This window comes from Uloborus diversus, chromosome 3, assembly GCF_026930045.1.
Source record: "Uloborus diversus isolate 005 chromosome 3, Udiv.v.3.1, whole genome shotgun sequence".
Classification (NCBI taxonomy): Eukaryota; Metazoa; Arthropoda; class Arachnida; order Araneae; family Uloboridae; genus Uloborus; species Uloborus diversus.
Genome location: NC_072733.1, coordinates 4273599 through 4295031, shown reverse-complemented (window position 1 = coordinate 4295031; position 21433 = coordinate 4273599). Strand labels below are relative to the sequence as shown.

Sequence of the window (21433 nt, the reverse complement as noted above, 5' to 3'; positions counted from 1 at the left end):
ATCAATATCTTGGTACTGAAATTAAAGTTACAAAATAATGCTACGACGGAAATTGTGGATACCCTAAAATGATGAAAATATTTTTCAAATTTGTGGAGTTTCGAAACTATTTATTCATATGGACTTCACGCAGCAGATATGTATGAAAGAAGTAGAAATATTGCTTTTTGTAGATAGTCACATGATTATTAATGTTGATGAAACATGAAATAAGTTTTAAATAAATAACGCAGTTTTAAATTAATAGTGTTTCTGGGCTTAAATTCAAATTGGGGAAGTAATGTATCGATGAAGATAACGAGGGCCACCGAGACACAAGGCCACAAGGCAACCCTTGTTGTTTTGGTCACCGGCGTCCCCTCTACCAGAAAACTTATCCAACTTATACCACGACGATTCCGATCCGGGCCACCTCAAGGACCGGACGCCTGATTTCAGACTTGGCTTGCATGACCTCTCGTCGACCTTAGGGTGGTCTCGTCGTTACAAAAACTGATGATGAAAACAAATTGTCAAGTTTAAGAAGTTTGGACACTATTTATTCGTATGGACTTTAAGCAAGAAATATGAAGTTAGTAGAGAGATCGCTTGTTGTTGCTGAAATCATACGAATGTTCGTTTGGGATAAAATAGTCAGATTTCGTTCATTAGATTAGAGGTTAAAACCATACTAATATTCGTATAAAATCTCTCTGACAATTGTCCTTTGCTTACATTTTCTTGTGTTTCGGAAGTCTAAAAGATAAACTGGTGAGAGCTTCTACACATTTCGAACATTAAAAGAAAAAAAAAAAAAACTACTGATGAAATTGGAATTTAAGCTTTTCTTATACATAATCTTCTAGGGTGCGTAGCCCAGGATTTGAGTTTAGTGCTTTTTGTCAAATTTCAACGTTTAAATGTAAACAAACCGCCATTGAACATTTCACACCGTTTGATTTGATTTCATAAATAGCACAGGTTTTTCAAGCTTTGCTTAACTTCTTAGTGAAGCTTCAAAATATAATTTAAGGTACTCAAAAGAGGGGGGAATCATCATAAAGTGGAGCGTTTGATGTGCCTCAAATTATTCGTCAAACTAGTGCAAAGTAACTTTTATGGATCTACTAAAAACAAAAAATTGTTCTGTTTACAATTGATGTTCTTACCTTGAATAAGTTGTTAATACGTTTTTGTTTAAGACAAATTTCAATTCATTCAATTGCAAAATATTTTACTATATGTTTAATTAATGTCGTTTAAATATGTTGAATGTTCAGTTTTGTTCTAACCGAATTTAAAGCATACTAGGTACATTCACCTATGATTTTTTTTACTCTTTTCCTTGCTTTCTTTCGCACGCAAATGTATGTAGATTATCCTTTCGGTTTTACAATATTTTGAAAGTGCTGTTTTTTTTCTTATTAGCTGCTGTAGTTACACTTCCGATACTTTTTTTTTTCTTTTTTTCATTGCTGCATTTTCTTCCTGGATCTGATTTCAACGATGCATTGCCTTTTTAGCATATTCACAAAGATTATTTCTTCTTATTTCTCGAAAGTGATGCATTTTCTAGTCTTCTTTCTTCTTGCATCTCCTAGCAACTAGATGAAAAGGGTACAATAGAAATGTTATTTACATTATTCATAAATCTCTTTTGTTTTCACTTTCTGGATAACTTAATGAATATCTTGCGAGTGTGTTTCATTTTACGACTCTCACACGATGAAGTACTATTTATAGAAAACTTCCTGTGACTAGAAAATTATTTTCTGGATTTTCACCTCGGCTGAACTGAGGTAGTAGAGGGTAACCGCTTTGCCGCTAAGTCTAAAATTCACGTGTTAAAAAAACTGTTTGGATTATTAAATATTTTAAGCTATCAAAGAACGAGTTAAATTTGGACTTATGCAAAGCGCCCCGCATCAGATCCAGACAAAATTAACATGGGATCATCTGGAAAGTATACCCTTTCAAACAAAAAGGAATTTTTCAAATCGGTCCAGTACTCTTGGTGTAATACGAAAACATACATAAAAAGCCGCAGGATGAAATCATAACCTCCTTTTTTGAAGTCGCTTAAAAAGGATTTTACGGTAAAAGTTACTGGCCAGTTACATAGATAAGAGAAACTTTTACCGTCAAATTTCAGGATGTTTTTAACAGTGTAGATATATACATGGGGTCGGATTTTACTAGCATAGGAAAGGATTCGATTTAGATAGTTTTATTATTAAGAATTCTATACAATAAAAGGGTCACCCAGTTTCTCTGCTTTGAACGAAAACTTATTTTAAAAATTTCCGACTCTAACATTTTGTTGTAGTATAAAATATTTTAAGTAAGTGTTATACGTAGAATAGATTTTTTGAATAATACACTGTATGAAAAGTTAATGTACGTTTTCTGAACTGTAATAATGATGGGTTTTTGAAATGTACAAGTATTTTCCGATGGTGCTTGTATTAGTAGAAGTAGTGAGGTTAGAATAGTAGCATACTATTCTAACCTCTCTCTGTAAATAAAATACGTTAAAAAGAAGGGAAAAGAGCTTGAAAGCGCTTTCAGCGTAATCTAAAGTAAAATTCTGTTTTTATCTCAAACATTAAAAAAAATGCTTCAACATTTCTTTTGATTGAAAAAAATCAGTTTTCAAAGATAGTTTTTTTTTTCTTTTTTTAATTTCGATTCAGATCAAATTCTCTCCTGTTTTTTTGTTAAAGATGTGATCCTTAAAAAATGTGACTCGTTAGAAAAATAATTGGTACTTCTTTCAAATATAATCAGATTACATCGACGAATAAAATTTTGGTTTTCCTTAAATTAGATGAAGAGTTAAAAATAATTTCAGTAGAATCCTATTAATCGTTCTGGATAGGTGGAAGAATGTTGTATATAGAAAGCGAAGACTAACCTTTTCGAATTTCCCCTAGATTTTTGAAGTCAATGGGAAGTACTAAAAATTACACAAGAATAAGTTTTGTGTGTGGTACGAGCAATTGTTTCATTTTCATTTGCTTCTTGCAATGCAAACCTCGTTATGAGATCACCCGCTTATAAGGTCATTATGCATAGATGATCACTTTGAAAAAAACTGACTAACTCAATAGGGAATTTGAACCATTTATTTCGGAAACCAGTCAAGCAGCACTCTCAGTTTTTGGGCAGGTGTTAATGTCTACTTCAAGCAAAAATTAAATTATTTCGATACTTGGCAGAGAAAAGCTCGTTTTCTTACTTTATATTTTCTGTGCAAAAATAATTTTTTAAACTTTTGCGTTTCACAGGTGTTTCTGTAATAAATACAGGGTTTATTCACTATAGGGTATTTCCATCATAAAAGACTGACATTTGTAAGGGAAAAAATGTACACACGCATTGTATGCAATGACAGAAACTAGATAAATGTATTTAATTTGAGAAAAACATTTTTTTTACAATTAAATTTAAAGAGGTACCAAAAACATGGTAATTATGTTTCTCCGAAACGGGCAGTTTTTGAAATTTATAAGTACGAAAATAACATATACAGTACCCTTACTTGTATAGTTTCTGTTCTAAATGCAATGTACAAGCACATATCAGATAAATACTTGATGCAATTTTAAAACTGCAGGAGCATTTTTTTTTTCTTTGCGAATGTTAGACTGCTGCGGTGAAATTGCCCTATGCTTAAAATAACACGCATTTAGATGCTGGATTTTTCCTTTTATGGGATATTTGATCACCCCGCTTATACGGGCACTTTAGATTAGCCCCTAAGGGTGGCTTTACAACTAGATTTTACTGTACAAAGAACTTCTACCTTTTTCATTCATAGTGTGGTAGCCAGATGGAGATGTCTACTAATTTTTACATCTAACGAAAACAACTGTTATTTCATGTAGCGTGTATTAACCTTATACTCACCAAGTTTTTATTGCTCATTTAGAGTAAAATACTGCCTTTTGTTCAGCCAAATTGCGAGAGAAATTTCGACGACATGTTTATGATGAAAGTCCTTTCATATTTCTGTTTCAGGCGAAAACATTGTGAAGTGAGAAGGGAGAGACTGTGTTCATTTCAAAAGATAAAAGATTAATATGAAAACTGCATATGATAAATATATTTCTTGCTTCAAATAAAAACATTTAGAAAAGAAAAATATGGAAATGTTTTTCAATAATGCCTAAACATCAATAATAAACATGCACTACAATGTCTTGGGGGAAGTTATCTGTTTCCGTTCGGTAAAATATTAATAGGTACGTCCTTTCTTTCTGTCTTTTCTTTTTTTTTTTTTTTTTTTTTGTTAAAAATAAGTTTACATTGCAGTTTTGGAATAATAGCTTATTTTCATGACTTGTTCGATGTTCTATTCAGTCAGTGCATTGAAATAGCCATTCGGCAATCCTTATAAGTATGTCTTTTCTCTTTTCCCGAGATGAACATTTTATGATTTTTTTACTATTGAAGAAATTTAAAAGAAATAAAAAAAAAGGGGCTTATTTATTGAAATATAAATTGTTCTCCATGGCAAATTACTCAAGTAACACACTTTATTTCTTTATTACAAGGTTACACAAGGGTGATCCCAGTATACATAGGCTAAAAAATTAATTTTATATTTTTATTAGTCTCACCCCTTACATCTTTTTCTTTTGAAATAGTAATAGTCAAGAATTATTTTTAAAAATTTCAATAATAACACGTGCCGCTAAGGAAGTGAAAAAATGAAATAAAATGGCCGATTTCTTCAATTTTTCCAGAACAGTTTTTCACTCTATTTAAATTTGAAACAAATATTAATTAATAGTAAAAATAACTAAATTAAGGGTTAGGACTGCTTAACCACAAACTAAGAAATTATAACATTACTAGGGGGCTGCCGCCCGTGCTCGTTATTGCTCACGTACCCCACAGAACGGCAAGCGGAACTACATGCAATATACCGCAAGCTGAAACAGCAAGAGGCTCATCACGAGCGCTGCACCCCCTACCGTGAAACATATGTGTATACGATGTTTTAATGTACATTGATTTTTTTTTTTTTAGTATGGTACATAAAATTGTATTTTTTGTTCTTTTAAATTTGAAAATCAAATTTAAAAAAAATCGGCCACATTTACAGCTTTTGCCGCACCGTTTAAATTTGTAGGAATGGCCCAATTTTTGTTTTAGACAAACTGTTTAAAAAAAAGAGCTGATGTGTGCATGAAATGACTTCCTTTTACTCCAATTTAATGTCATTTCCCCATTATTGGCAATTTTAATGGGATTCAATTGTTTACTCTCTAAAGATCAACAAATTGAAACCAAATTTTAAAAGAAAAAAAACGGTCAAATTTTTCTCCAAGTTGGCGATCAAAAGACTGGCGATATATCGCCAAGTGTCCGACAAATTATAACACAACTTGAGTTTACATCGAAATTAACAATGATTTCCCAACAAAAAGGGGCAAAAGACCCCCTTACGAACATCCGAATGCAACCAAAAGAGAAGGTGCACAATTAGACCCCACTAGGAGTCTACGTACCAAATTTCAACTTTCTAGGACATACCGTTTTTGAGTTATACGAGATACATACACACATACGCACATACGCACGTAAATACGGACGTCACGAGAAAATTCGTTGTAATTAACTGGGGGTCGTCAAAATTTATATTTCGGGTGTCTGTACGTTCCTAGGTGTGATAGGGTCGGAAAAAAAAACTCAACATTCATTCGGGGGTGAGAAAAATGGAAATTAAGGCCGATTTTTGAGTGAAAATTTTTTCGCGAATACATTACTTCCTTTTTTTATAAAATTAAGAAAAAATGACGAAGGGGTGAGACATTAGAAAAAAAATGAAGTTGAAAACTAAGGACCACCTTTATATATATATATATATATATATATATATATATATATATATATATATATATATATATATATATATATATATATATATATATATATATATATATATATCACCCTTAAAATGGTTTCGTCTTAGTTTAAAGCGATTGCCAATATTTTCTATATAATATGAATGCTACTGTTGTTTCGAAGTCATGAGTCAAATAACATAACGAACACTTCAAATAGTTGTATTTTACCGATTTCCTTTCACTCGCAGCGAAATCTTTTTTCTCCATTCACAAATAAAGGAGCATAGAGCAAAATGATTCGATTCAGATTTCCATTTTTTGTGTGAAAAGGAGGAAAAACCTTCAGAAGCTCTTGCGCAACAAAATATTTTCCAGCATTTTACGAAACAAGTAAGCTAAAAAGAGGTCAAGAGAATTTGCAAGAACACCATTTACATCGCTCTAACGTCAAAAATATGCGAACGCAAATGGGACGCAAAATTTCATTTCGATTCTACCTCGTAAGAGCCTGTAGCCCCGAATGCGGTCTCCTGCCAAGAACCCTCCCCCCCCCCCCCTTATGATGTTTCATGCAGTGAATCCTTAACTTCTTTCGCCCTATAGCAATTTATAAAAGAGGGACACCCGGCGGGGTGGTGGAAAGACCGGATGTTACTTGGACCACTCATTTCAAAATATCTTTATGCAAACTGTTGCCTTGTTTCGGGAATTATTAGCTAGAAGGGAATTAGAATATATGCGACGTGTAACTGCAGAAAATTAACTTTCTCGAAAAATTGTACGAGCAAACGCAATTTGTGGTTGCTTAAGAGTGCGTGAATTTCTTTTTCGTGAAAGTGTAAAATTGGATGGATGGATAAATACGCCATTTTTAAGTCAGAGGCGGAAACGATAAAAAAAAAAAAAAAAAAAATAGAATAAATAAATGAAGCTGAACATCTTCAAAAATTTCAAGTGAGCCCGTCAGAGATACAGGCATATTGTAAGAAGACCATGTGATTAAGACTTGCGTCAAAGTATCTCTCCAATATAAAGTACAAAAACGACCACTATGCTACGAATATAAAATGACACATAAAATCGCTGCATGAAAACTACGTAAGTTTACATTTACCTTTAATTCCTCAGTTGTTTCTTTAATATGTCTTGAGTCTCAATCCATCGACGCCTCCCCCACTCCCTTTTTTTTTTCATTTTATTTTGTTAGACGAGTTGCAGTTAGGAAACTTATTTCTAACTCCATGTTGTTTGAAGCTCGCTGTTAGTTTCATTGACGTAGTTTTCAAAATAATGTCCACATAAATAGATTGCATTCGCTTCCATAATGGTATATATATATATATATATATATATATATACACACATATACAGGGTCCATTATGAAAGTAATGAGCATTTACTGGCAAAATATATTTATTGATCGTAATTTATACAAATGTTCAATATACTTCAAAATACATTCCTCCTGCATCAATACACTTGCGAAGACGTGTTTGCCACGCTTGAAAGGCACCTTGAAACTCCTATCATTTTTACTGTTATTTTTTCATTAAAAGAGCTAGAGGAGTGATTTAAAATCTGAAGTTAATTGGCAAAATTTTAATCTTTGTTAATATCTCAGATTCAAAAAAAGATCCGAATAAATTCTACTTTGCTTTTTCTCAATAGAGAATTGTTTATAGAATGCGGAAATAGTTATTTTTTAAGTGTACGTTTATAACTTATGGAGTTATTGAGTCACAAACTGGTAGCAATGGACTCTGAAAATTTAGGCTTAGTGTAAGCATCAACTTCTAATTTCAATAACAAAGCAACAAACCGTTTTTGAACTTCCATACTTTGCATTCCCTCATAGATATGTATGGTTTACCTAAATAAAAAATTTCATTGAAATCTGTGACATGTCAGCCACAGCTGATTTGCTCATTTTGCATGGAATGACCCATAAATGTAACTCTAAACTTTTTTTTTTTGGAGGTAAAATAATAAAAACTCTGATTCTTTCCAAAAAGAAAGGAAAATATATATATATATATATATATTAAAAACATGAATTTCAGTTTAGAATATGCATAATTAAACAAAGTACAATCATCAATTATGTGTGTAATTTAATTCATAGCTGTTTAGTTAACCGAAGCTCTTGACTGGCCTGATATAATGTTTGACGAAATCATTTTTATGAGACTATTTTCCCTAAAAACTGAAGAATGTTTCTAATCATAAATATGAAACAAGCTCTACAGTTGTTTTTTGTACTAGTGTTAGCATATCTCTGTGCAAATTTCACAAGCAGAGAAGGGGGTGGTCCACCCTTTACCCCATTGATGCATTCGCAGTTGAATCGAGTGTTTCAGAAAGGGCATAAGTCCAATGGATTTCCGTAGGACTTACGCTCTTTCTGAAATAATCGATTTAGTTATATTGAATTTAATTTTTTTAGCCCTAAAAAAATAGGTATTTCTCCATAAATTGATAACATTTATCTAACATTTATCTTAACATTTAAAAAGTACAGTGCGTCATTAAACTGAAGAATTTGTTACCTAAATCACCTTGAGTTACTCTTAAAACATTTTTGTAAGCAGGGGACCCACCTGGGGGGAGGGGGAATCATGGCGCAGACTACGCCATTGAAATTTGTAGGGGGGGCTGTTTTGAGGGGTATGTTTCACTTTTTAGAGGGGGTTCTTGCTTTTGGGTGTGGGGGGGGGGTCTTTGCAATATTAAGTGGTGCGCCCTTCCCCTTAGGGGGTGGGCACCCCTGTTGTAAGGTTTATCGCTTTCGAGTCTATCAATTTATGCTTCATGTTGATTATCGGGTAGGAAGACCAGTGAATTAACACGTCTCAGTTAATGAATAAAATGACTAGAAATGAGTGTTCACTCGTTAGAAGTTAATCATTTACCGCTTTGCAGCACCACTTTCATTCGACATCCTTAAAAAAAAAAAATGTGTCCACTCGTTTGCCTTTTCCATATACTGTTTTACCCCATCGCTTTACATTTAACCCCTTTAAAATAAATTGCATCCACTCGATCGAGTTATTTATTTTGTGCTTTGCTGCAAAACTTTTCTTTTAACCCCCTTCATAAAAAATGTTTGCTTGTTAGACTTGTTCATTCACTGTGTTGCTTGCTACATCACTTTTCAATTAACCCTCTTTTAAAAAGGAAGCAGAGAAATAATAGTTCTCCAATTCGCTTTTTAATAATGATTCATATGAATTACAATATATTTACTGTGCACCACATACAACTTTTAATTACATGAATTTTCGAAAACGAATTTGTGTTTAGGGGTCGTTCACAAATGATGTCATGTTTTGAAGGAGGAGGAGAGATCGTGCAATCGTAACAGTTATTGATAAGGAGGAGGGAGAGGTTAAATTGAAGCGTGACGGCGACCATTTTTCATATATGCTTATGTAATATAGCGGGACATATGACAAGGGTAGGTGTAAGGTGAAATGTGACACTTTGTGACAAAGGGGGAGGGGTTGAAAAGAATGAAAAAAAGTGTGACATTATCTATGAATAATCCCTTAAGTGTTCATTCACTGTTCAGATTACCCTATACGAGTAGAACACTTTTGAATAATGATGAAAAGTACACTATACCAACGCAGCTGTAGGGAAAACCATTAAATTTTTCTTGATTTATTAACCGTCAATCAAGGATCAAAATAGGTCCTTTATGCTGGAGTTTAATTTTGAAAGCAGGTGCTCTGAATGGTGTTCGCTTGACCAGCACCTGTTCCGGTTTGTCAAAGCTACAACTGCGTTTTTCGTCGTTACATCTTCTCCTGCGTTTCTCTATTGCTTTATGTTCCTTTTTAAAAAGGCATGCTGTGAACAGTTATGAATAAAAAGTGTTTTTCGCCGACTGTTTTTAGAGTATCACTTTCATAAATAGGTGACGTAACCACATATCGCAGAGACGCGTTAAATCCATTGGGAAGGGCGAATCCAGCTCCTGAGTTTGGAGGGAGTAGTTTTCGGAAAGCGGGGGTCATAAATGTAATGCAGTAAAATCCCGTTACAGCGAACTTCAAGGGACTGCAACTTTTGTTCCTTATAACGGGAATTTTGATTTAATTGAATTTAAGTAACGTAGTAGAAATTAAATTGGAACTGAAAATTTATTTCTTTCAATCGGAAATTTCATCGTATTAGTATTCGTTGTAATGGGATTTCACTGAATTTCTATAAAATAGGGATCTGCGATAATTTTTGAAACATAAGTTCACAACACGCAGCATTAGGATAACTTATTTGGCGTTTTAAAGGGGGGGGGGGGGGCTTATAACAGCCACTACCCCTGTATCTCCGCTTCATCTATTGCAGAAACTAATAATTTTCCTTCAGGATTTGAAAGTAAAAATGTTCTCTTTATTAGTTATCTTCAGATCTCGATTTTTAATGACCGAAAGAAAATCTGGGACACCTTATCGAAAATAAAACAACGTAAATCGGCACAAATTTGCAGAAACTCGCACACACGTTTTTTGATTTACGCTGCTATATTTTCTTTTACTTTTCATGCATAAAGGTATTGATTTAGTTCCCAAGAAAAGTTTTTAAAGAACTTTTTTAAATAACAAAAAAAATGAGACCTATTTATTTATTTATTGCTGATAGAGGAGTAAAAGTCTTGGACATTCTATCTTACTTTTGAAGCAACAAAATAAATTTAAATCTATGCCTCAGATTTTTAAAATATATATTTTTTAATCTCTTACTGTGATTTACCCTTCTCATTTCTTGATTTTAACAACAAGAGATTTCTAGTTCAGAATTTTGAAATCAGTTATAAAAATGGCCCAAAATGAAAGAGAAATAACAAAAAGTTTTTGAAGAAATGATAACCCAAATTTTGAAACTGTCCTTAAGGAGAAAAAGGTTAAAATTACAAATATTTTCTAAATTCGTGCCTTTTATTATTTAAGAGAAAAAAAATAAATAAAACGAAGATCTTGTCCATCTGCAACGTTGAATATTGCATTCATGTTTAAAATATTGAAGATATTTACCTAGATGTAAAGTTTAATTTTTATCATGTTTATTATTACAAGTCGATTGAGATGAACACTTGATATCTACAATATGTCTTCAAACACTATCTTACTTCATCGACAGGGACCGATTTACACACTTGGGTGCCCCGGGGCACTGACAAATATGGTGCCCCCTCCCCCAAAAAAAATAATATGAAGGTAATTTTTGGATATTATTTTGATAGAAAGAAAACTTTAAAATAAAATCCTGATTTTCATGTAAGAAAATTTTTTACAGTCGCAGATGGAGAAACTATAATGGTTAAGGTAAATCATAATGTGCTTTCTGCGTTCCTTTGTTTTCTTGTAGTAAATTCTTCTATAATCTTCTTGGTAATTTCTCCTTATAATCAAGTTTTGCGGTCAAACTTCCTTCTATTGATAATAGAGCTAATGAAGATAATATACTATCAGAAATGAGAGTATGCAAAGGACACTTAGTTCTCTTCAATAGCGAAAATGATCGTTCTCCACTACAACTAGAGATTGGCAAAGTCATAAACAATTTCAGGGCTGTATCTACATTGACAAAAGTATCCATTTACCAAGTTTATGGATTTTTTTTAACTTTTCGGTCATTAAACTTTCTTTTCCGATGATTGAACTAATATGAATAAATTCATCAGGAAAAGATTCCTCCAAATCAAAGGAGTAAGATTTTTAAAGATCTTTTGCACTTTCTCGCATATTTTGCCTGTCGCATTCAAACGAGCAAGAAAATTTCTTTAATATGCCATCATAGACTGTCATCCTGAATTTTAGTTTTGTAATCAAATTATCACAGATTACATAAAAACAGGAAACTTTGAAACTTTGCTTAGAGCTTAATATGACTTCTTCACATTGTCCATCATAAAATTGTTTTGGAGTTTTTTCTGTCTTTTTGCACTCTGTCTTTTTGCTCAAAAAAAAAAGATGACAGAAATTTGGTGCCCTCTTTCCTTTGGTGCCCCGCCGTAAATCAGTCCCTGTCGACTTTCAGCTACACAGAAGTGAGAGAAGATAAAAACATTAATCAAGTCACTGTTGGCAATTTTGATAGTAGAATAGCATATTTTTTTAATTTTATTTCAGAAATCAGTGAACGTAATTGTACTTTCAGACAGGGGCGTAGCTAAGGGGGGGGTTTTGGGGACAAACCCCCCCCCCCCCCCCCCCCGAAAAGTTAGTCTCAAAAAAAAAGAGAAAAAGAAGAGAGAAGAAAAAGAAAGAAAAAAAAGAAGAAAAGGAAAAAATTCCAAGCGATTATTTATATATATATATATATATATATATATATATATATATATATATATATATATATATTTATATAGATATATATATATATTTATATAGATATATATATATATTTATATAGATATATATATATATTTATATATATATATATATATTTATATATATATATATTTATATATATATATATATATATATATATATATATATATATATATATATATATATATATATAAAAGAAGTAACCCCCCCCCCCGAAAGTCGGGTCTAGCTACGCCACTGCTTTCAGAAGCGTACAAATCTAATTCATTTTGCATCCATTTTAGATTTTCAGTCCTCTTTCCCTCAAAAGAGGGCGCCATGAATGCGAAGTTTATTCAAAGAAGTGAATGTGAGTTTGTTGAACAGTTAGTGGTCATTCTCACAACAAAGATACAAATCATGTCCGACATTTATGATTTTTTTTTATCAAATTAACTAACGTCTTGCAACTTTCACTTCTCACGAATAAGAACAGCAATAAACCCTTTAAAAGGAAATGTTGACGTAGCATTATGCAAAAATTGATGTGCATTTAGCGCTGATTTTAATTCGGAATTCGACAGCATTTCAAACAATTTACTTCAACAATAAATATTGCTTTAAAAACAGTGGTTTGAAACTGCTTTTTCTTAAGTTCACAAAAAATTCATCAGTGAAAATGGCATTCCTACCGGTGTATAATAACGTGGAAGTTCGCTTGAACGACTCACGGTTGACACATTGCTAGTTTTTCACTGTCTCTTCAAAAAACGGGACATTTTAACGCGTGGGCGTATCCAGGGGGGGGGGGCGGCAAGGAAGCGCAGCTACTCCACCTTCTGAAAGAGAAAAATTTAATTAGTTGTTTATTTATTGGATTTCTTTTTATAAACTTTGATTTGTCTAAGGTTGCTTCAGTTTCTAAACGGATCGATAAGTTCGGCTCTGGTCAAGAGCGTATATAAGGGAGGGGCTGAGGGGACCCGGACCCCCTCCAAAATCTGAAAAAAAAAATTAAAAAGGTTGTTATTATTTGGTTTTAATTAGCTCACAAATAATTTCCAAACGTTTAGCTACAAAACAAAAAATGAATAAATTATCAAGGATAGTGATACTAATAAAATACGTTAGGTCATTGATTTCCGAACTAGGTGCAGCAGGAAGAAGTGAGTGGGGCCACGAAGTGTCCATGGAAAAAATGTGTACATAATTCTAGACTAGAATGCCGTGAGAAAATTCTAATTCTTCAAAAGGTGCCGCGAATCGTTAAAGTTTGGGAACCCTACGTTAGAGGACACCAGGCAATAGTGTTCAGAAGGGGTCAGGGGATCCGTACCCCTTACTCAAGAAAAGAACGTGTCTTGGGAAAGCGAAGTGATTTTAACAAAAAGAAAAACCAAATAATGTTGGAAATAAAACTCAAATCTTTCAAAACGAAATCTGTAAATTAAAATTTTTTAACAGATACAGATTGCTCAGCAAATTAAGTTCCCTTCTCTTTCTTTCACTCCTCCGCCCCCCTTTTTTTCTAGTTAGTCTGAAAAGAAGGATCTTCAAAATGTTTCTCTCCTTAACTCTCGTCCCCCTGCAAGAAATTTGAAATAAGTTTTCGTTGCTCGGTTGGAATATAATGGAAATTTGATGTCCTTAAAATGAATTTATTTAGGCATTTTTCGGACATAAATTTAAAAAATTTCTGGAGGAGAGTCCTCGAACCGCACTATCTTTTCAGTTAAATTACTACCAAAAGTAGTATGAAATTGTGCCTTTAAGATTTGAATTTTGAAAAATTTTGGAGATCCCCAACCGCTCCTTACCTCAAAACATCTCCAAAGATAACCTGAAATTGCGTTTTACCTTTCAGGGGAGGATTCTCGAACTCTTCCTTTCCATCCTAAGATTGCCTAATGTTGGAAAAAAATCTGAATTGCTATCGAAATGAACCTTAAAACAAAAAATTTCAAAAGTAACTAACTGACTATTGATCAGGCAATTACATCCAGCACCATCTATTTCTCTTCCCCCCCCCCGCTCCATTTTTAATTTTTTTTCTTAGTCGCTCTAAAATTAAGAAAGTCTTCAAAATGCTACACTTCGCAAGCCCCCTTCCCCCGCCAAAAAACATTAAAGAGCGTCTGAAATCTCGTTCTCAGGGCTTCAATGTCGAAACTTTCCATGGGACAATTACCAAACGCTTTGCCAAAATTTGTTTAAAATTGCTTTTATGGAGCTTCAATTTTGAAAAATGACCAAACCCCTACCGTTACCTAATATGGATCCACAGTCGTGTTTTTAAGACTTCAATTACGAAAAAAATTTCGGACGAGGGCTCGACTGCTCCCATGTGAAATCTGAAAATGCAAAAACTACAATTTTGAAAAATTTAAGGTGGCGAACGTTTCAATACCTCCGCCTAGTGTCACTGAATATCTCTTTTTCGTTTTTTAGGACTTCTATTTCGAAATAGTTTTTGGGGAGAGCCCCAGAACAGCCCTGCCCGTAACATCACCATGGGTAATCTGAAACCGGTTTTAGAACTTCAATTTCGAAAAATTGGGCGTAGGGTTGATTGATTTAGCTCTATTCTTTTAAAAAATCGATCAGGGACAACTTCAAAAAGTCCCATTCCTTTCATTACCCTAGAGTCAACGTATATAGCTTATAATGGCGTTTTTAAGATTTCAATTTCTAACCATTTCCTCAGAAGGCCCACTGAATTTTTCCTCCCCGTTGCATCTCTAGAGACCGTCTAAAATAGCTTTCTTAAGATTACAATTTCAAAAAAATTTCAGGGGATAACCCTCGACCCCCCCCCCCACATACACGCACACACAAAAAGTGGGGGAAGGGGGAGCTAATCTTTGTTATATGGGCCCCCTCCAAAATAAAATCATATATACGCCACTGGCTCCGGTAAAACTAATTTCGAAAGTATATATTTCCTTTCTAGGAGGTCATTGAAAAGGGAAAGTTATTGGTGTTTACTGTTTTGTTCAGTTGCTGTTGCAATTATGATAGGTATTGGTAACTCAAGGTAAATACAGCGCCAAAAACTCGCTTTTCCACAAACTACCCACAAAAAGTGTTCTTTCTTTTGCATACGAGTGTTATTACCGTAAGTCCGTCTAACACAGAGAAAAAAAGTCTAAAATTTAGAGAAGTACGTCCCAGGCCCGTTATTTCGGAATTTTCCCGAGGGGTGGGGGGAGGGAGAAAGAATACATACTCAATGCATTTTATAAGGGTAACAACAAAATACTTATGCTCTTTATGCATTATTGCAGTACTTCCGAAACCCCCGGGACCGTTTTTCCCCCGTTTTGAACTGGATACGCCCTTGTTTCAACGTCTCGCATTTATATGCGTTGGACAGCGGGATATAAACTACCTGAAAATCGTGAAATACACCGCCAGCTCAATCATTTCCAGCCGAGGACTGCAGTTTCGTGCTTATTAGCACTCATCAGCCCGGCATAGGAAAGTGACTGAGCTGGAGATGGAAAACCTCTTAAGGAAGCCAAGAGTGCGTAACAAACTGGTAGCTAATATAGAATTAGCAGACCAGACGAGTGACCGAAGCAATGGTTCGGTTCAACTCGAAGATTGAACGCGAGGCAAGGTATATTCAGTAAATTACCGCCCATTAGCCAGGGCTAAAGCAAAAATACGTGAAATACACCGCCAGCTCAGTCATTTCCAGCCGAGGACAACTGAGCTGGCGGTGTATTTCACGTATTTTTGCTTTAGCCCTGGCTAATGGGCGGTAATTTACTGAATATACTTGAAAATGGGTTTGTTCCATTCAAAACATTATTACATATGGTCTCCTTACTAGTGAAATCAAAATTAAATTAATAGTGTGTTTTATTCTTCTCAGTGGGAAGTCATTCAATACATCAGTGGTGCAACAAAACAAAATTGCTCCAAGTTCGGTACTTCATTTATTACAGCTGATAATAATACGTATTTTTTTTTTTTTTTTTTTTTTTATCGCTGCTGTCAAAAAGGATTCAGTGAGATTTGTATGACGATTTCAACAAAAAAAAAAAAAAAAAAAAGAATGGGTTCATTTTAATTAGTTTTGGTCTGAATTCATTTCAATTTCGCTACCGTTTCGCTTAGAAAAATTTTATAATCACAGCACGCAAAATATGTTTGCTTGGTTATGGTGGAACATGAGACCAATTCAAAAGTAGGGTCAGTTGGGGTAAATAGAAACAAACTATTTCTACACTTGTGGGGATTTTTGAAATTAAACTACTGGTGAGTGAAGACTAGTCAACATGAAGAAGATATTTGGAGAGTTGTGCGTGTTGTCAAGCAATTGTATGGGCGTCATCACTGCTTGAAGATGGCATGTTGAAAAAAGTGTTGTTTAACGTTTATCATCTTGCATTTTCCTCAGGTCAAATCTTCCTGAGCTTCTATATTTTGTGATTACATGCCTACATCAGCCTCGTGGGGAGTCAGTTTCCAGTCACCCCGAGTCCCTGGAGTATATAGCAGCAAGTTGGGGGTAAATGTAAAACATGATTTTGTTCCTCAACAAACAGTCAAGTCAAATTTTTCATTTAGGCCTCCTTTAACACGAGGCATTTTGAGTTGAATCAACTTTCTAACGGGCGGTTATCAGGATGTGTAGAAAAGAGAAGGAATAGCCCAGCATCCTTCACGCGACAGTAAACTTGCCAGGCACATGTGCCGCTACTGTTCACATCCCAATCAATTGAATGAACTTTTTAGATGATTAAACTCATCGGGACATTGACAAGCGTTCGCTCTACGCACGAGTAAACCAATTGAGTTAACTCGGTTCAACGTTGACCGCGTCGTGGAGCAGTTGCTCGAATAAATTCGGTTTAATAGAAGAAAAGTTGATTAAACTAAGTTGCCTCGTGTGAAGATTGAAAAACGCCAGTCAACTAGTTGACAGGTGCCTTTTTCAAAAAGTTGATTCAACTAAGTTGCCTCGTGTGAAGACAGTGAAAAACGCCAGTCAAGTAGTTGACAGGTGCCTTTTTCAAAACGTTGATTCAACTAAGTTGCCTCGTGTGAAGACAGTGAAAAACGCCAGTCAACTAGTTGACAGGTGCCTTTTTCAAAAAGTTGATTCAACTAACCTCTTCACGCGTAGAAGGCCTTACCACTCTCAGAGAGTGTAGTCTTGAAAAAATTTCATAAAATTTTATCCCTCCATTCATCCGAAAGGGAAGGGAAGGCTCTATGTTAAAAAACTGAAATTCTGTTTCCATTTACCTACCTCCGTTGACCTTACTTAGTAAGTACGCCTTGAAGTTATATTCCATTTCAAATGCTCTTTAGGTGAAAACTTTTTTTAAAACTAAGTTTTGCAAATAAACTGAAAATAAATATTTCTTTTTTTTAGAAAATAATTGACTTTGTAAAAAGAATTTCAGCAAATAAAATTTGCATAAATATTTTTTTTTTTTTATTATTTTAGAAAGGAACCAATGTTGTTATTGGAAAAGACGACACTTTCTGCATAAGCTTTCGCGGTAAGTGTGATCTTTTTTGTTATCATTAATAATGTGATTAAATGTTTTTCATGAGCCTGCGGCGTAACCCAAGAGCAAGCTCCTTTTCGTTTTATTCATGTACTACAAAGTTCAGGAATCAGTGTTCAGCATCTTTTTATCAAAGAAAAAAAAACGAAAACTTCTGGAAATTTACATAATCCTCATCTTAATTATCCGGACTTAATTTTTTATTATGCATATTGGTCGGAAATCTTTTAACAGTCTTGAAATTGCTGTGTTTGAAAAATGTTATGGGAATTGCTTGGGATAGGATGTTAAAAGTTGCTTTGTCAAACACGCTTCCACTTCTCTTTTCACCTCTTTTTACTTCCTTTTACAAAAAAGGAAGTGTTGTATTCGCGAAAAAATTTTCACTCAAAAATCGGCCTTAATTTCCATTTTTCTCGACCCCGAATGAATGTTGAGTTTTTTTTTCCACCCGACCACACGTGGATATAAACCTAGGAACGTACAGACACCCCAAATATTCATTTTAACGACCCCCGAGTTAATTACAACGAATTTTCTCGTGACGTCTGTATGTATGTATGTGCGTATGTGTGTATATATCTCGCATAACTCACAAAAACGGTACGTCCTAGAAAGTTGAAATTTGATACGTCGACTCCTAGTGGGGTCTAGTTGTGCACTGGTTGCATTCGGATGTTCCTAAGGGGGTCTTTTGCCCCTTTTTGGGGGGAAATCATTGTTAATTTCGATGTAAACTCGAGTGGTGTTATAATTTGTCAGACACTTGGCAATATATCGCCAGTCTTTTGGTCGCCAAGTTTTGTTGACAACTTGGCGACAAATTTGGGGGTGTTTTTTTTTTTTTTTAATTTGGTTTCAATTTGGCCATTGTTGGTGATATTTAGAGAGTAAACTAGTGAATGACATTAAAATTGCCAGTAATGGGGAAATGACATTAAATTGGAGTAAAAGGAAGTCATGTGATGCACACATCAGCTCGTTCTTTTTTCGGTAGCGTCGTTTTTTGCTCTCCCACTTTTTCCTAAAGGTGTCTCTTTTAAAGTGGATTATGTAAGAGAAGAGAATTTTTCCTTACAAGGAACTCTTTAACGTTTATTTTGTTTCGGAATTGTACCTTGCTTACGAAATTACTTAAAAAATATACTTTTTTTTTTTATCCGCGCCCCCCCCCCTGAATTATGTTTTCAACAAAATTTAAGTACTGTTCGGAAAAATTTTCACGACAAAAAATTTTACAAAAAAAAAAATATATATCAGTTTTGGCAAGTTTCTGCCGAGGTGGTTAAAACCACTGGTAGAAACCGGTTAAAACCGGCATGGCAAAAACACTTTCTGCCACTTTGCGGCAGAAACTGGCAAAAACTTGCAAAATAAAAAAATAATTTTTATTATACAACTGAAAATGCATGGAAAAAATAATTAATTGTTAACCAAAATACTGTAATTTTATTACAAAATTATCACAATTCAAAATCAAATGTTACATTGTTTGGACCCTGCAATTGCCTCTTAGAAAAGGTGGTTTCAAAAATCTAAACAGGTTCTCACTTTACTACGCACAAATGAGAAATTTTGGACTATTCTTAAAATAGAAGAGCTAGCAGACAATGCATCAAGCAGCAAGCAATGTTCGTGAAACTTTCATCTATTGTATAACTGGTCCACCATGTAGTAACTGGGGTTTTGGTAAAAATTTGACTGAAAAAAGTTTTGAGAAATGGGGTGAATTTGTTTGTCAAAGCTGTGACATTAGGTACAAAATTTAGGCAAGTAAAATTCTGGCACTTTTTTCTTGAAGCACATGACATGATAATTTCAATCACAAACAATTTAGAGGAAGCATATAAGTGAGCAAAGTACAATCAGTAATGCCTGTTTAATTCTGTATGTCACTCCTCTTTCCTAAGCACCCTGTATGATTTTTTATCCTTTCATAAATTAATCCAAATACTACGAGCCTCTGCAATTGGAAAGTTCCCTTTCTGAAATAAATCAAGGGCACTAGCATGGGATTTTATTTTTTTAAATGATGAAATGTTTAATTTTTTAGTTTACTTAAACAAATATCATTTACTAATTACTTGAGTTATTAAAGACATTTTTAAGTTTTTGCCAGTTTCTGCCACTGGCACGGCAAAAACTAGTTTCTGCCGGCAGAAAGCCAACCCTGATATATATATATATATATATATATATTGTAACGGATCCGGCGCTACTTCCACTTTCTTGAAATGAAGACACAGTTCTTGATAAAAACACAGGAGCTTTATTTACACTATGTACAGGAGAAATCGTTAACAACTGCTAAAATAATCATCAGCAATTAAGCAAATATCACTCAACACCGTAAACTCAACGGTTACACACGTATTTACTTCCAAATACGAAAACAACACAGCGAAATGCTTCGCTATAAACAGAGCTAATACACATTCTCAGTACAAATTCTCAATCGAAAACTCTCCTTTTTATCACGCAGGACGCCTTTATAAACATCGAAGAAGTTTCCACAACATTCTTTCTGCTTCCCGAAATGCGTAGACCGTTATTCAATTTTATCAATGAAAAGAAAAGGAAATAGGGGGTCGTATACTTTAGCGGAATGAAAAGGGGTTGTATATTCATTACGGGAAACTATTTACAGGTTACGTTACTACAATAATTACTATTTACAGGATCTGTAACATTGCCCCCTTCCTAAGGACTGCACGTCTCGGGCAGTACAATCCCCAGAAAGGGTGCCAAACTTCTATCGCAAGTTTACAAATATACACATTAATTAATAACTAACAGATACAGAAAACACAATAATAACAAGAAATATTACTAAACATTTAAAGCAAAAAAAATATCTACAACTTTTATGTTATCAACCATGGTTGTTTACGTAATACTCATGAACTATGGCCATAGTATGGGGCTAACCGATCATAATGTACAACCCTAGGTTTTGCATTAGGTGATTTTTGGATCCTCACTACGACGTCATTCAGTCGGTTAAGGACTTTGTAGGGTCCATCCCAATGCGACTGCAATTTGGGTGAAAGACCTTTCCGTCGGATGGGATTCCATAACCAAACCTTGTCGCCTTCGTTGAATTCATGTCCAGTAGACCTTGTGTCGTATCGGGTCTTCATCTTCTCTGCCGCGATGTTGATTCGCTCTCGTGCAAAGTTATGAACGTCTTCCACCCGGGCTTGGAGATCCTGGATGTACTCCTCAGGCGATGCAGGCGCATCCGGAGGACGACCGAAGACGAGATCACAAGGTAGCCGAAGCTCTCGTCCGAAGAGCATCTGAGATGGGGCAAATCCGGTAGTCTCGTGGACAGCACTGCGGTAGGCCAGAAGGAACAAAGGTAGCTTCTTGTCCCAATCCTGTTGATTTCTGGATACCATAAGTGAGAGATTATTCAGGATTGTGCGGTTAAATCTCTCCACCATGCCGTCCGATTGTGGGTGTAGTGGTGTTGTCCTAGTTTTCTCAATTCCGAGAATTTGACATAGGCCCTTAAACACAGCAGAGATGAAATTCCTCCCTTGATCGGAATGAATCAGCAAAGGTGTTCCGTATCTCGAGATCCAATGTTGGACTAGAGTCTCTGCTACGGTGGTAGCCTCTTGATCTGGAATGGGATATGCTTCCGGCCATTTGGTGAAGTAGTCGATGGAAACAAGAATGTATTTGTTCCCATCAGCAGTTCTTGGTAGAGGACCCAGGATGTCGATCCCAATTCGTTCGAAAGGAACTCCAACGTTGT

At 34.7% G+C, this 21433-nt stretch overlaps 1 protein-coding gene across 1 annotated transcript in view; it reads left to right on the top strand.

Annotated features, from left to right (window-relative positions):
* Window positions 1-21433, top strand: part of LOC129218462 (uncharacterized) — a 252624-nt gene that overhangs the window by 136756 nt on the left and 94435 nt on the right. The window contains exon 2 of the mRNA XM_054852737.1: window positions 17607-17661. Coding sequence (XP_054708712.1) covers window positions 17607-17661 — 55 coding nt within the window. The remainder of the gene's footprint in view (window positions 1-17606; window positions 17662-21433) is intronic.